The 15,855-nt window shown below is 36.5% G+C and overlaps 1 protein-coding gene across 3 annotated transcripts in view; it reads right to left on the bottom strand.

The window, feature by feature from the left end:
- Positions 1-6,528: 6,528 nt before the first annotated feature.
- LOC136975896 (cell adhesion molecule Dscam1-like) overlaps positions 6,529-15,855 on the bottom strand; it is a 124,501-nt gene continuing 115,174 nt past the window's right edge. For 2 of the 3 annotated variants that reach the window (XM_067271058.1, XM_067271057.1), the window contains exons 34-35: positions 15,700-15,776; positions 6,529-6,948 (exon numbers count right to left, since the gene is read on the bottom strand). In XM_067271058.1, coding sequence (XP_067127159.1) covers positions 6,908-6,948; positions 15,700-15,776 — 118 coding nt within the window. In that variant the 3' untranslated portion in view covers positions 6,529-6,907. The remainder of the gene's footprint in view (positions 6,949-15,699; positions 15,777-15,855) is intronic. The other variant, XM_067271059.1, reaches the window with a different exon arrangement.

A 15,855-nucleotide genomic window follows, 5' to 3' on the forward strand; every position in this document is an offset into this window, starting at 1 on the left:
TCGTCATTCGGGGGATAGAAACGTAAAAAATGCAGATATTTAGCCTTAAAATTCAAAAAGAATCCATTACGTCAATCGCATTCGAATTCGTTAAGCGCTTTCTAATCTCCATAGAAACGGCAATTGTTGCCGTTTCTATGTTTCTATGGAAACGCGTATTGTTGCAACACGATTTTGCGTCACTTTGCACGTTTTTCGCTTGCCGGGCGGACGTGTGCGCTCTTTGCTCCTGTTTTCGGTGTGTTTTTTGCCTTTTCTCGGTGTTTTTTGCTACCCGAAGTGGTTTTAAGACGACTTTTGGACGCCGACAGTACACAAAGTAAGATTTTAATTAGAATTTAGCTAGCTGTAAGATTTTATTTTCTTTTCGTTTAATCCAACTTACGGAGACGGCATCGGCCGGCGTATTTGCGTTTAAATCTGCCGTCGCTTGTGAATTAGGACTTTTAAACAAGCCGCCACATTGGAAAGCGACCGAAGCGCCGAAAACAGATTAAGTATTTGCTCATTGGTTTATTTTCGTAATTAATTCATTTATATTTTATAAACACTGTCAAAGAATAAGGATTATTTATAGAAATTCAATTAAAAATTAAAAATTTAATACTAACTTTAAATACGAATTCCATCGTAATTTTAACCGAAATATATTCTGGTAACATTGATGGACGGAGACGGCATTCTGAAGCATGGGATGTTCCTTCGACAGGTCAAAAATTTCGCCCTTTGACCTCCGACTCCTCCATTGCAATTTATGTATTAGTTACAACGCTTTTCAATGGCTTATTTTGCCAGAATTAAATTGTCTGCAAACACGTCTAATACTAATACACTTGACAGTTATCTATACAGGCTGGACACAAAGAATTCTTTTCCTTAGGCTCTTTGTGTCTTTCCACGAGGTGGTCTTTTCTGAGTGCAGTCGATCTTCCACACTTACGTAACCCTCTGCCAATGCTTTGTGCCACTTAAACGTTCGTGTCCCGAATGGCGAGTTCGGCTGTGGGCACGTTTCGCTTCTTCGTACGTTTGTCTTGTGTTTTGGACGGCTCGTTGGCAATTTCTTTGCACGAAACTCTTTTAAATGCCGTCGTTGCATTTATGCGACATACACGTTAGGGTAAATTGCTCTATAACGAAACACTTGTTACGACTTGGGCTCGAGTGCCTTTTCCGCATGGCTACGTGCGGCGTGTCTTTAATTTTCCGTCGTACAAATACAAATTACATGTAAGAGAGTTTCTTCGTTCCGGGTCGGTCGTCTCTACTGCAAATACAGTTGGAACGTTCTAGCAATTTCCGCTAGGATCTAACGCGAGCTATCCGAATTCCGATTCGTCGTGAACTTTTTCTGCGTTAAGTATATCCGAATCCCATTAATATATATATATATATATATTTCTTTCTTTACAGAATGAAGAACTGGCGGTTTTGGCAGTGGCTGCGGCCTAAGAAGATGAAGAAGTGTGAAGGGCGTTCTCCTTCCGCAATGGATGAAGAGAGGGCCTTTTCCCCCTTTGAGCGGGGAGAGGAACTCTCTTCCATCAATTGCGGAAGGGGTTCTTTCCTCACGGAAACGACTTCAGGAATAGAAGATGTCGACAGCATTCTCTGTTCCGCGTTGAACAGAGAGGAGGCATTTCGCTGTTCGGACTTGTTCCGAAAAGTGAAAATTCTCCATGTTGACGACATCATCTTTGCCGCACTGGGAGGGGAGGAATGTTTCGATCATTCCTCCCTTTTCCAACGAGTGGGATCCTCTCGTTCGGTGTGGGCAAGGATGCAAAGGAAAAAGCGTCGCTTCGCAAGAGATGTGAACGACTTTTTCCTTTGCTACTTCTGAAGTATCATTTAAATTTAAGGTTTTAGTTTCAATTTACTAATGTAGTATAAGAAGGCAAGAGGTTTTTTTAATTTTTTTTTTCCTCTTGTCGTACTAACATTTAAAACTAAAACCTTAAATTTAATTAATTTTTTTCTATTTAATCTTTACCGGATTAGACACTTTTCACCCGGACTCGACACCTTTTCCCGGACGTGACCCACGGACTTGTCTCCCGAACGTGACACTCGGTCGACGAGAACGGATTTGACTCCCGATTGTGACCACCCGGACGTGACACGTTTCTTCACCGGAATCGACATTCGGCTTACCTTTCTTCCCAAACAGCTGTTATGAGGATTGAGCTTCCGGTTAGGGTAGGTTAGGCTAGGCTAGGCTAGGCTAGGTCAGGTCTTTCGCTCTTCTCGTAACACTGTTTGGGAAGAAAGACTGTCTGAAAGGTAATAAAGGTAATAATCTTCCCCTTAGGTAATGAATGAATCAACTTCTGCTTTTCTCACTGTCTTTGTGTTTTGTAGGAACATTTGGGAGGGAGATTCTTCTCCCTTCCCAACTTTACCACGAAGAGGACCAAGTGGACATATGAATATTTTCCGAAATCTTCGATGGTAAGAACTCTTTTGTTTCATTTTTTAACACATCTTATTCTCGTATCATAATTTACTGTTTTTCTGTTTATAGGCATGCCGAATACGTTCTTCGATCACACACACACACACACACAGACACATCATCACTGTACACGAAGATATACACCGTTTAACCTTTACTCGAATTCTCGCACTCACGCACTTACACGTTAAGCGCCACGTTCTGTGTAATTCGACACAATGAAACAACCCAAACACTCGCTTCCCACAAATCCAACCCCTGGGTCCTCGTCCCGGGAAGTGGAAACGCCAATTTTAAAGATTAAAAGACTTTAAATTGGCGGCCGAAGGGGCTCTGGTATCACACATCTTGCATGGATTAAATAGAATTTCAGACATTAGCATCAATAATCGTTTTGTGATAAATTTTTCTGTTAAATTTACTGTGGTAAGAAATTATCTGCGCACAAATCTCACTCGTATTTTAGTATTGCTAACTCTTACCTAAGATGATCATTAATTAAAGATCTTCGTGCTCATTGTATATTTCATCACACTTGCATATATGGCAGCTGGTGATTCTTTGTTTTGTTTATAGAGGGCCGTTTTAATCTTACCCATCGTCGGTTTCTGAAGATCCACAATTTGGGCTGCTGGACTGTCTTGACACACCAGATACAGATCGCCCCGTGTTCTTCAACAGCCCGAAATCGATCTCAGAGTGGTAGACTGAAGTCTTAATCGCTCAAACATCCGGCCGTCACCTTGTTATACCAGGTGTTGAAAGTAGCGAAAGTATGGGACCAGATAGAAATATCGAAGAAAATCAGGGAGGTACTAGAAAAAGGCCCTAATTTTGTCCTAGATGTTGTAAATAGTTGGGAAACCTCCATACAGGAGATTGAAAGAGGGGTAGTTGGTATGGATCCCTTGGATAAAGAATTGTTTAGATGGAAGACGGTCATCAGTAACCGCCCAAAGAAAAATGCCTCATATATACCTCATTAAAGAATCCACCGATATCTGAGGAGCAACATTATCTGCTGAAGTTATACATCAAGCCACCAGAATTGAGAATGCTTTATGCACTGCATTTTGAATGTGCCTGCAAGATAATCAATAATTTCTATCCACTACAATGACATGCCTGCGATAAAACAAGAACAATGGGGCTGTTATCCATGAAAAGTTGTAATAACTATGATGAATCAAGGTGCTTCAATATAAATAAATGAAAATATAGCCCTGAAGGAATCATTTTTTTGAATAGGCAAATATAGGAGTTTTTTGGTTGTGTTAAGAAAAATATTTCTGCTAAATTTGTTGATAAATGTGTTTATTAAATTTTAACCATTAGTCAAATAAATCTCCTGCTATATTTTAGAATTTTTAGCACGCTCCACTATAGTAGTGAAGTGCTTGTTAGGACTTTTGTCTGTCTGACAGACGAAAGTCCTAACAAGTAGTGTTGTTGTTGCACATGTGTGGTGGACATTGACAATGTCCACCACGCATGTGCAACAACAACTTGATTCTAAGAATTATAAAATTTATTTTACAACAAAATTAATATTTGATTCTATCAAATGTTAATTTTATGGAGTGTGCTATCAGATCAGCTTGACCAACCTCATCGAATGTTTATTTTATTTTAACCAAACCAGTAAAATGTAAGCTTTAATACAACTTCCTGGAAGAATGAGGGTCATATCCATGAAACTACCAGACAACCACAGTGGGTTTCAATCAAGGCAACTGCAAACTATGCTGCAAGATAACACAATAGATCCGAAACAGGTGCAAGATGCATCTGTTACTGATCTATTGTAGCTGCATCCAAAACAAATGAGTTCCCCAGCATAACAGCAATGCAACTGTGACTCTTACAAGGTGGAGAAGATCCATCAAACAGAATCCATGGCTCAGTGAAGTGAGTTAATTGAAAATTCCCAATGCCCAACCATGTTTCAAATGAACATGCTCAAAATGATCCCTCCAACTGAAGTTAGAAGAAAAGACCACCCCTAATGCTTACCAGAAAGCACCTGTAGCAAAACAGCTTCACCCGAGAAGAGCCAATAAAACCGTACTTTTGGAAAATCCAATGTTATATACTTGTCAGGCTTCATAGATCTCACCGAGTAGTCCAAGTGTAAACTAAGTCCAAAGTGTGTTGCACTAGCTGTAGAAGATATAGTCAAAAGTTCAAAACCATTCATAAGACTGCTAACACCTAGAAGCCAGCTGATAAAACAGATCATTTACATTTACGTTTAAACAGATCAGCAGCATGTAGAGAGAATACAATTGAGGCCAACATACTCCAAAGGTACACTTTGCTGGACCCCTGACACAATCAAAACAACTCTAATGAACATGTTATGCATTCACAAAGTTTATCAACCAAGCCAGTGTATGTGGGTGGTTCCACATCCCACATACACAGCCCACCTCCTACAATTTCTCTATTAATGCTTGATGAAGCACATTATCATATGAACCTTCAAAATCTAGGTCAATAAACTGTCCAATGCTCTCAGGTTCAGGCCATCACAATCCACCAATGAATGTCATTTAAAGCAACATTAGCTGTGGGCATGTTGCCTGGTTAAATGGCTTTAATACAGCTGGATAAGCAAGCCAATGATAACCTGTTTTATTTGAAATGGACTGTCATTAGTTTGCTTATCCAGACATGTTAAAGCTGCTTTACCAGACAATTATGTTCTGTGTCATTGCATATTATTGTTGATAGAAAAATAATTGTTTAGAAAGTAATTTTGAGTTTATTTTATTTGTTATTATTATTATTATTAGATAAACAGTAATAAAGTGAAGTAATTTGAGTTTCTCTTTCAATATCCTGTTTTTTGTTTCATTTACTTTATAATTACATCTACAATGACGTATGGTATAAAAAATGTTTTAATGCTTAAAGTACTATTTCTAAACCTGTATACCAGTGTCATGCTTTCAATAACCATAGCCACTCTGAAAATGCGAGGTATACAGTGGGGAAGATATTCATAGATTATATTTCCATTCTAGCAATTTTCTGTAGGATATACACCGCTATGGGTTATTGGCATGAAATTATCTTCCAGAAAAATATATAACATAGACTAGTGATTTTGAATTGAGTTACTGACTGAATTATCAGTTAAAATTAAACATTTCTTAATTTTGTCATTATGCTAAGCTGTATTAATATATATGGCATATAACTTATTTTATGGATCAGAATGTCATTCCTCAAATATACTGCTCTGCTTGCCTGGATCCAATCCTGTGTTCCTCACAGTGGTATGCTGATGCCTTAACCATCTCAGCCATCTGATTATCTTTTATGTCAATAACTTATTGATAATAGAAAGATTACTCCCAAGTTTCATTTTTTTTTGCTTTTTCTGCTACATATGATGTAATAGAGCAGAAATCCAGTTGCAAAGAGACTATGTAACATATCAAATTTAGCCTATCTTTTTCTTTTTCAGGATGTTCAGGTTGATCTGGATGTGTTGCTCTAGCCTTCACTATATGGCTGTTTCCATTGTGGACAAGATTATTATAACAAAATTATAAGTGTTCTTTGTGTTCATAGGACAGAAAGTTTAAAAAATCTAGCATATTACATCAAAAATTTGATTTGAATTATACTTTGAGAAATCTTTAAAATTTTCAAATTTTTTATCATTTGTTTCACAGATGAAAAGGTTATTCTTCTTGTTCAGTCTAATTTAAAAATTTAGTGTACTGTATCACAACTATCTTATATTGTTATATATAATCTACATTTTATAAAATTATAAGATATTGCAAAATATGTAATTAATTCTGAATATTGAAAATTGGAATATGCATTAAATTTATCATGACGTCATCAATTAAATCAAATATTTGTTAATGAATAAAACCAAAAAATGGAAATCCTCTCTGTTGTTGATGATTTCATAAATTACAAATCATTAAAGATTATAATACATCAAAGCACCAAGAAAAATCCAAAATAAAAGATTTTTTTATATAAAACTTTTAGTGTATCATATCTTATTTATACATAATTTTTCTTATACAACATAAAACAATCCAAATATTGTAATTATTACCAAATAAAATGGTAATAAATATATAAATATCCAAAGTTTTATAAAATATAAATAATAATTCAGTGAAATGAATAGATTATGTAACAATGAGGAACAAGTAAAGTTTAAAATCTTTTATCAGCAATTAATTCATTATGAATTCTTAATGTACAATAAAAATTTCTGTACACGTTAACCACGAGATAAATATTAATGAAAATGAGTTCTTTCAAAAGTTTTTTGAAAGTGTTGGCTTGTCAATTTGTGACATCTTTGGAAGGCAGTTTACAATGTACTGTAATTCAAAATATAACACAGAATAATAGTGATCAATTGTCCTAATTGACTACCAGCATTCAATTCTTTGTTCAGTCTTTAAAGACAAAACATTATTTATTAAAATGGTCTTTATGCCTTGCAGTATCTTGTCCTAAAAAGAAAGAAAAGCTTATGTTAACATTAATTTTTTTAAATTTAAATAGGACAAAGCAAAAATATAAATTTTTAAAAATTTATAAGTATTTTTTGCTTTAATTTTTCTAATCTAGTTGTTAATTCTAATCTTGCTTTAAATTCTAACCTAGTTTATTAATTGAATATATAAATTATCAATATAAAAATATTGATAATTTATATATTCAATTTATAAACTAGATTAGAATTTCTGTAATTGTGTGAGTTTCACATGAAAATAATAATAAGACATCAAAACATTTTATTTATATATTGTAGGGTTTGGAATTGCCCAGGGAAGCGATTTCCGCCCTGGTTTATTATAACAAACTTTCATAACGGAAAAGCCGTTAGAATCGGCCGTTAGAGATGACCGTTAGAAGAACCGTTGAGTTTCAAGTCGACGACAGACGGACGATTGGCTGGCGGGAAATGACCGTTGGCGGCCGTTGTGGAAACATTCAAATTTGATTGGCGGACGATTCGAACGTTGGACACTATTTAAGCAGTAGTTTCGGCGGGAACGGGAGTTTGTATCGGGATCGGCTGGGTTCGGATCGAATCGGATTAAGATCGTCGTTACCGAAGTTCTAACTGTCTCTCTCGTTGGACGTTACGGAAATCTGGGGAAAGTAAACCCTAGTGGTTGAGTACGAACTTGTTCCTGACTCAGAGGTTTTGTTAATTACAAGTCTGTTTGATCGTAAGGAGTTCTTTCGACGAATTTGTACGGGAATAGTCGGTTGTCGTTGGATTAGTGTTTGTGCATATTTAATTGTGACTCTAATTTGTATTGTTTTGTACATTTATACTGTAAATATAAACTTTGTGTTTCGTTAAACCGACTGAGTGGTTATTTTGAACATTACTGGCGCAGTCTCGACAGGATATTTTGGATTACGTTGGATTACATCGGATTATCCTGGATTAAACTCCAAAGAATCGGAAGAACTGAGCTACGACAGAGAAGCAGACGTACAGAGCATCACCAGCAATTAGACCCAGGTAAATTATTTGTTTCTCGCTAGCACACAGAGATGCCTAGACGCGCGAAATCATGGCAGCTAGAGGCTAGGGACTGGGAGGATGACGAGCAGGGAAGGTCGCGTAGGATAAGCAGGTCGAGTCATGAACTTGAAGCACGTAGGTTACGGGCCGAGATCGCAAAAGTCAAAGCTGAGACCGCAAAAGTCAAAGCTGAGACGAGGAGAACAGAGATAAGATTAGAACAGCTTAGGTTACGGCAGGGGATCACCGGAAAATTAGACGATGCGAGGCGACAGGAACGGCAAACACGACCCGAAGGACTTAAAGTCGAGGGGAACCGCGACTTCGGGGATAAAGCAAGCTCGTCAGGAAACAAGCCGTGGGTGGAATTGGATAGGCCAAGGGAATCGCTAGAACTCAAAAAGGCAAGGCTTCGCGCAGAGATCGCGAAAGTCAAAGAAGCGACCAGAAGAGCGGAAATTGAGGCAGAGGCGAGAAGAGCGGAAATTGAGGCGGCGAGCAAAGCAAAAGCAGAGGCAGAAGCAGCGAGAAGAGCGGAAATTGAGTCAGAGACGAGGAGAATCAGGTCCAAGGCCGAGGCGAGGAGGGCAGAGATAGAGTTAGAATGACTTAAGTTACGACTGGGGATCACCGGAAAATTAGACGATACGAGGCGGCAGGGATGGCAAACACGATCCGAAGGACTTAAGGTCGAGGGGAACCGCGACTTCGGGGATAGAACTAGCTCGTCGGGAAACAAGCCGCAGGGGGAATTGGATAGGCCAAGGGAAACTGACCGGCAGAAAAGAGGGTGTCCTGATAGGCGGGTAGGCGACGAGGCCGAACGCAGGCAACCCAAGGCAGCGGACCGCGTGGTGGCGGAGGTGAGAGCGTCCAAACTCTCTGGGCCACCGGGCAGCGGGGAAGCAAGGGATCAGATTGAGGCAATGCGGGGAGAAGGAAGGCCCATGCACGTAGCCAGATCAAGTACGGGAACCTCTAGGGTCAGAGTAGCAAAGGTCCAGGTAGACGGAGACATCAGAGAGCCTAGTAGAGTCGCGGCAAGACGAGAGGAGGCGGTTCACAGTATTCAACCCGAAGTCGTGAGATCGCTGAAGGGAACTGAGGTAGTAGGCGACGGAAGTGGTCCCCCAGCTAAGGGCGTTTCGGAAACGGAAGCATCGGATTTAAGGGAGTCATGGGTCCCTAAAGCGGTGACGGGAATGAAGGAGAAAAGCCAACTTGTTGGAGCCTTCGGTCACCGGGTTGATAAAGTAACGATCCCGATTGGGGATTGGGGAAAGAATTGGGGAAGAAAGAATTGGAATTGGGGAATTGGGGATTGGGGAAAGAATTGGGGAAGAAAGGTCCCACAGGATCGCAGGAACGGGGGCAGGTGGCGCGTGCGGTAGCGTGCACGGTAAATCAGACCCCGGGCGTACCTGTAGTGGAAGAGGATCACTGAAAGGTGGCTGACCGGAACGAAGATACGCAGGAAAAGGGGAAGGAACCGGAACGTCTTTCGGAGATGGCGGGCAGCAGAATTAGCGACAGTGAGGAAAACGGGTCAGGTCTACGGGACGCCCAAGTCCAAGATAGGTCGCTCCCCCGACCGTTGGAAGCCGCCGGGGGCGGGAAAGACGCGTCGGTTCCCAAAGACAACATAGGGCAGGATAGTGGTATCAGCAAACCCTTTAAACAAGCTGTGAAACTCCCAGAAAGGAGGGAAAGGATGTTGGGTCTAGCTTACGAGACCCCGCAGGAAGAACAATCAGGCGGCCAGAAAGTGACGAGCGGCATTCACCGTGGTTCATACCGTCGGGAAACGGCGACGGGTATCCGAAGGTACTGGCAGAGTTGGCACGAGTACCTGAGCAGTGCGTCGGTTCGCATTACAACGCTCGCAGGGGCGGAGGAACTGAGTGTCGGGGGTACGATTTTGGTCAGGGAAGCGTACTGGGTCCACAAAATCGACGCGCTGGAAAGGGAAGAATGCGAGGGTGACCGCCGGAGAAGCTTAGAGAACGGCAGAAAGCAGTTGGGCCGCGGGGACAGACTAGAAGTCTGCCGAATACAGACTGGTACGGTCAGAATAGAATTCGGCTCGGGCATAAGCGTCGGAAAAGTAGCGATAGCTCTGCCTACGTGTCAGGTGTACGATCGCGGCCGGGAACACAAACCGATCGGGGATTTTCCCCTACGTTCCCCGCTCTTAGCGTGGGACGCCCGGACTAGTAGTTTTAAAGGATATTTGTCGTGGATCGGACTAGGGAAATCGCATCAAGATACGCATAAGATCGTAGTAAAAATGCGTGTGGACATCGAACTGATCGTGTCGTGTCAGGTTCCGCAAGCATCTCTGTGCGTAGGTGCGAGTGAACATTTCCGGTTGTACCGGAAGTTAAGGGTCAGTCCACACTAACGGATATTTGTAAAATTGCTGAGTGTTGTTGGATCAAACAGGCTTGAGCTAAGCACAGTTTGATCCTTGGCCGCGGAGGTGTAGGGTTTGGAATCGCCCAGGGAAGCGATTTCCACCCTGGTTTATTATAACAAACTTTCATAACGGAAAAGCCGTTAGAATCGGCCGTTAGAGATGACCGTTAGAAGAACCGTTGAGTTTCAAGTCGACGACAGACGGACGATTGGCTGGCGGGAAATGACCGTTGGCGGCCGTTGTGGAAACATTCAAATTTGATTGGCGGACGATTCGAACGTTGGACACTATTTAAGCAGTAGTTTCGGCGGGAACGGGAGTTTGTATCGGGATCGGCTGGGTTCGGATCGAATCGGATTAAGATCGTCGTTACCGAAGTTCTAACTGTCTCTCTCGTTGGACGTTACGGAAATCTGGGGAAAGTAAACCCTAGTGGTTGAGTACGAACTTGTTCCTGACTCAGAGGTTTTGTTAATTACAAGTCTGTTTGATCGTAAGGAGTTCTTTCGACGAATTTGTACGGGAATAGTCGGTTGTCGTTGGATTAGTGTTTGTGCATATTTAATTGTGACTCTAATTTGTATTGTTTTGTACATTTATACTGTAAATATAAACTTTGTGTTTCGTTAAACCGACTGAGTGGTTATTTTGAACATTACTTATATAAATGAAGAAATTCAATTTCAGCAATTGATTTTACAAAATATTTTTTTCATGAATCTTTTGCTTTAAATATGATATATGAATATGAATATGAAATATTTTTTATTTTCATAATACAAATGTAAGTAGGACTAATCAAATTTACAAGGTCTGTCCAGAAAGTTCACAAGTTTTGCAAGTAGAAGTTGTTTGCTTTTACCTAGCAGCTAGTCAGTTTTGTTGTCTTCAAAGTAGTCCCTTTGTGAGTCTATGCACCAAATCCAGCATTTCTGCCATGAAAAAAAATGCTTCCTGAAATGCTTCTTTGGGATAATTCCACTAAAGAATTTTCCTTATCGGCATTAATGGATTCAAAATGGCAATTATGAAAGTGTATTTTAATTTGGGAAACAAAAATAAGTATGTTGGGGCTTAGTCTGGTGAATGTAAAGGTTAGGGTACAAGTGGCATAGAGTTCTTGGCCAAAATTTCTGTTATCAACAGTGATGTCTGGGCAGGTGCATTGTCATGATGCTGTTCTCTCCAAGCAGTTGGTCGTTTCTTCCTCACTGCTTCATGATGACATTTCATCACCTCTGGATACTATTCATGTTGAATGACACCAGAATCGAACAAAACAGTGAGCAAGACTTTCACATTCAACCAACCTTGTTGTGCCTTTTTGGATCACAGTGAAGATTTTCCCACCTGCTCTGATGGCTGACATTGTTTCCATGTCATACTGATCAACCCATGTCTCTCCTCAGTGATGATGTTTTTCATGAAATTTTCATCAGACATAGTCTGTCTCAGAAGCTCTTCACTCACTTACACTCACTGAAAGAAAATTGCAAAACACAATCAACATGTGTTTACACAGATGAACGTAACACAACAACAAATGAAGATAGAACAAACTGCTTTTGGAAGATAGTACATAAAACTTGCTGCTAGAGAGTTGTGCAAGCTGCATTCAGATTCAATTATCAGTTAGTGCAAAATTTAAAAATTTTGTGAACTTCCCAAACAGACCTTGTATTTACAAGAAAATCAGAAATGAATTTGCTTATTCCTAACTGATATTTGTCTGCTTTACTAAAAAATTCATCAGATTGAAGATGAATTACAACTGAATGAAATTCTGTGAATGTTTAAATAATAATTTCATCTATGTAAATTTAGTCTTTTTTATGTAGATGAAAGTGTTCATTAAAAAGTATATCATTTCATTTATAATAAAATTAAAGAAAATACATTGATGTTATTACCTAATATGAACATATTATATTATTGGAATTTATATTTGGAAAAACTGATTATATAATAATTTAATATAATTATAACAAAATTCTTAAATGAAATTTTTACAGATAATGATGAAGTTTTTAACAATACTATATATTTAACTATAATTAAATACAGATGAGATAGTTAATACACAGAGTGTCTTGCAACACATGATACAAGCAGTTCTAGACTAGAATTGATATTAGGGTGGGCCCAAATTAGAACTTGCAAACTTACATCCACTTCAGCACCACTGTTGATGTAGTCACTAGTACTATGGATGAAAAGTAAATATTTCTTAGATATTCTATATACATGTGTAAGTGCATTTATCACATTCAAATATTTTTCTTGTACTTATTTAATTTTCCTTCATCATATATTTATTTACAAAAGTAAGGGATCCAGGTCCCCTGGCAAGATATGATTCTATGTAAAAAAATAAAACTAAATTTTAGAATATTATTATTTAGATTTTTGCTTCTGTTCCTAAACAAATGTATGTAAAATTTCTCAATGTCATTTTCAGAAGACTTAATTAAGATAAAACTATCTTTAATAAGAAGAAGATTCAGATACCACTTGTATTCAAAATGGGTGATATTAAAACTTGAAAGTTGTTACATTGACAAATCCAAGGGAAGGACTACAAGGTTTTAAGTCCTTTCCACTGACATACAAAAACTTTATTTATCCAAACTTCAAAACATTGTTTTGTTTTAAAAAATATTTATGATGACAAGTATGGTTTATCTGATCATCTGCATTATAATCATTGTGGACATTTTAATAAAAGGTGTTTAGTAATTATTGAAATACTTTTAATCTTTGAGTTTTAATCTCTATTTTTGGGTAATTCTGGATCTGCAACTGATATCTATATAAATCTATATGCAACCAATTCTTTTTTTATGATTTTCATTTAACATGGTCTGGAAAAAATTCAATTCTCTTTTTCCATGATTTGTTTTGATCTACATTTTCAATATATTTGCCTTTTTAAAAATCTCCATTTAATTGTAATTGTAAAAAAAAAATTCATTCTTCCTTTTCTATAAAATTGCTTTTCTAAAAAAATTCACAGAATTTGCATTTTAAGTTTCTATACATACTCAAGTAAATTTTAAAAGTTGGCTGTTTTTTTATGATTTATTTGAATGTTGAAGCAATAAAAGTTCTTTCAATCCAACTTTATCCCACAATTGAAACAATCAGAAAAAATTTAATTTAAATTTTGACAATTTTTTTTATATGACTGTGTTTCTTCTAATTTCTTTCAATTTGAAATAGTTTTTGTATGCCTTTGGTATTTAATTGAAAAAGTCAAATAAAAAATTGTGTAAATAATATAAATTTATTAAATTCTTCAGAAAACTAAGTTATAATTGACTCTACTCTGATTTATTAACTATAACTGATATAGTTTGTTTAAACACATTCTATTATATTAATTGGTTTACCGTAGTTTTTCTGGTTTAAAAGTCAGTAAAAAAACTCTGGAATCAATCTTCCATTTTTCCATATGCAGAATATTTTTTTCTTTTTTATGTAATTAAAGTTCCTAAAAAATCCATGTAAAACAAATTTTTTGGGAGCATATTTACAGTTTAAAAACAGAATTGGATGTAAATGTTTTGTGCCAGCATAAGTATGTGTAAATCTATCATTCTATAAAGTATAAAGAATAAAGTCATTTTAACCCTTTCCCGGCCAGGGTACCGATCTATCGTTACCCTAATTGTTTCGCAAAACGGCCAGGGTACCGATTCATCGTTACCCTGTTAAAAATCAATTTTTATAAAATTTATCGACAACAGATGTCAGCACTTGATGGTATCGTCTTGTTTATAGTCTGTTTTACATATTTTTGTCCAGGTGGTGTTCTGTCGATTAAAAAAACTTTTAATTATCGATAGTTTTTCCTTAATTTTTCATTTTCTGATTATTTTTTATTTTATTTTTAGCATATCTATGCAATAATATTACTATAATAAGTTCATTAATGCTATAATAAGTTTATTCAGCTATAATATGTTAATGCATCATAAATATTCAAGTTATGACCTTCAGTTCTGATATTTTATTTATTTTTTTAATTTTTAATTTTTAATTATTTTTTTAATTTAAAATATCCGAAAATGTTATATCTATTGCTACTGGTAACCATATGTTTATTACGAAAATAAATAATCTTGTTTGATATAAAATGAATAAAGTATATTAGTTCATTATATTAGTTGAAAGCAGAATAAAGTTCAAATTTTAAACAAATGTTTGATATAATGTGCGATAATTTCACAACGAATAAACGTACATGCATAAATGTTATATCAAATTGTACAGAACAATATTTTACGTCGTATTGGCTCAGTGACAATAAGAATGGAGTAAGCAGGCAATGTTAATTTTGACAAATAGTAACAAATTTTCAAGTCTGAATGTCAGTTATCATATATTATTATTTTTTTCTCATAAATGTTTCAAACAAACTTTATTGAAATATGTCGTATTTAAAACTAACTATATTGATAAATATATGTAATTTTTTTCATAAGTGTAAAATAATAATTTAATTTTTAGTGAATTTTTAAAATAATATTGCCTGATTCACCTATTTTGACCTTGGCCGTTTTACAAAATAAGGGGGCGTGGCAAACGGCAGGCTAAGGGTTAAGCTCTCTGTTAGCATAAATTTAATTGAACTGCAATAATGAATTTTTTGTTATTATTTAAAGAATAAAATTTTAGAAGAATGTGAAATGGTATTCTGGAAAAGCATATGAATTCTTCCTTTTTTAAACACCATCTATTGAATACGTGAAGCTGTTTTTGAATTTTAACATTCACCAATTGAGATATTTTTCAATATAAATAACACATAAACTATAGCATTGTAATAACTTTGAAACTAACATTATATCTGAAAACATTTAATGTTTGAATACCAGTCATCATTTATCATAATAGACTAATGATAACTAAGCATTTATTTATTTATTTTTTGAAAATGATCTGAAATTTTATGCTAACATAATCTTTTGATCCAATTATTATGCATACATGAAAATCTTCTGATCTACATGTTCAATAACATTAAGTAATCTTATTGTGGTTTTTACCATATCAAATGTGTTAAAACATTTATTTTGATATTGTTCAAAAATAATATTTATAATTGTGTCACAAGACTATTTCCTGTTACTTTTGCTTTCTGAAAATGATATTGAAAAACTAAATGTTAATCAAAGCAAACATCTGAAAAACATTCAGAATTTTGTATAATTTCTCTTAGAGAATCATCATCTTTTAGCTTATAGCATGTATTGTAAAACATCCCATATATTGACTTAGAGTTATTACAATAATTATACATACCAATAGTTTGCTCATAATGGGATATGCCGGTTGATGGACTGCTATTAAAGGCATATGTTCTTTCTTCTCCACCTTCTCTACGATATAGCATATTTAAACTTATAGTATATATCTACATACACACACACACACACACATAAATGAATAATGACATTT

This window comes from Centruroides vittatus, unplaced genomic scaffold, assembly GCF_030686945.1.
Source record: "Centruroides vittatus isolate TY-2023 unplaced genomic scaffold, ASM3068694v2 contig_391, whole genome shotgun sequence".
In the NCBI taxonomy this organism is placed as follows: domain Eukaryota; kingdom Metazoa; phylum Arthropoda; class Arachnida; order Scorpiones; family Buthidae; genus Centruroides; species Centruroides vittatus.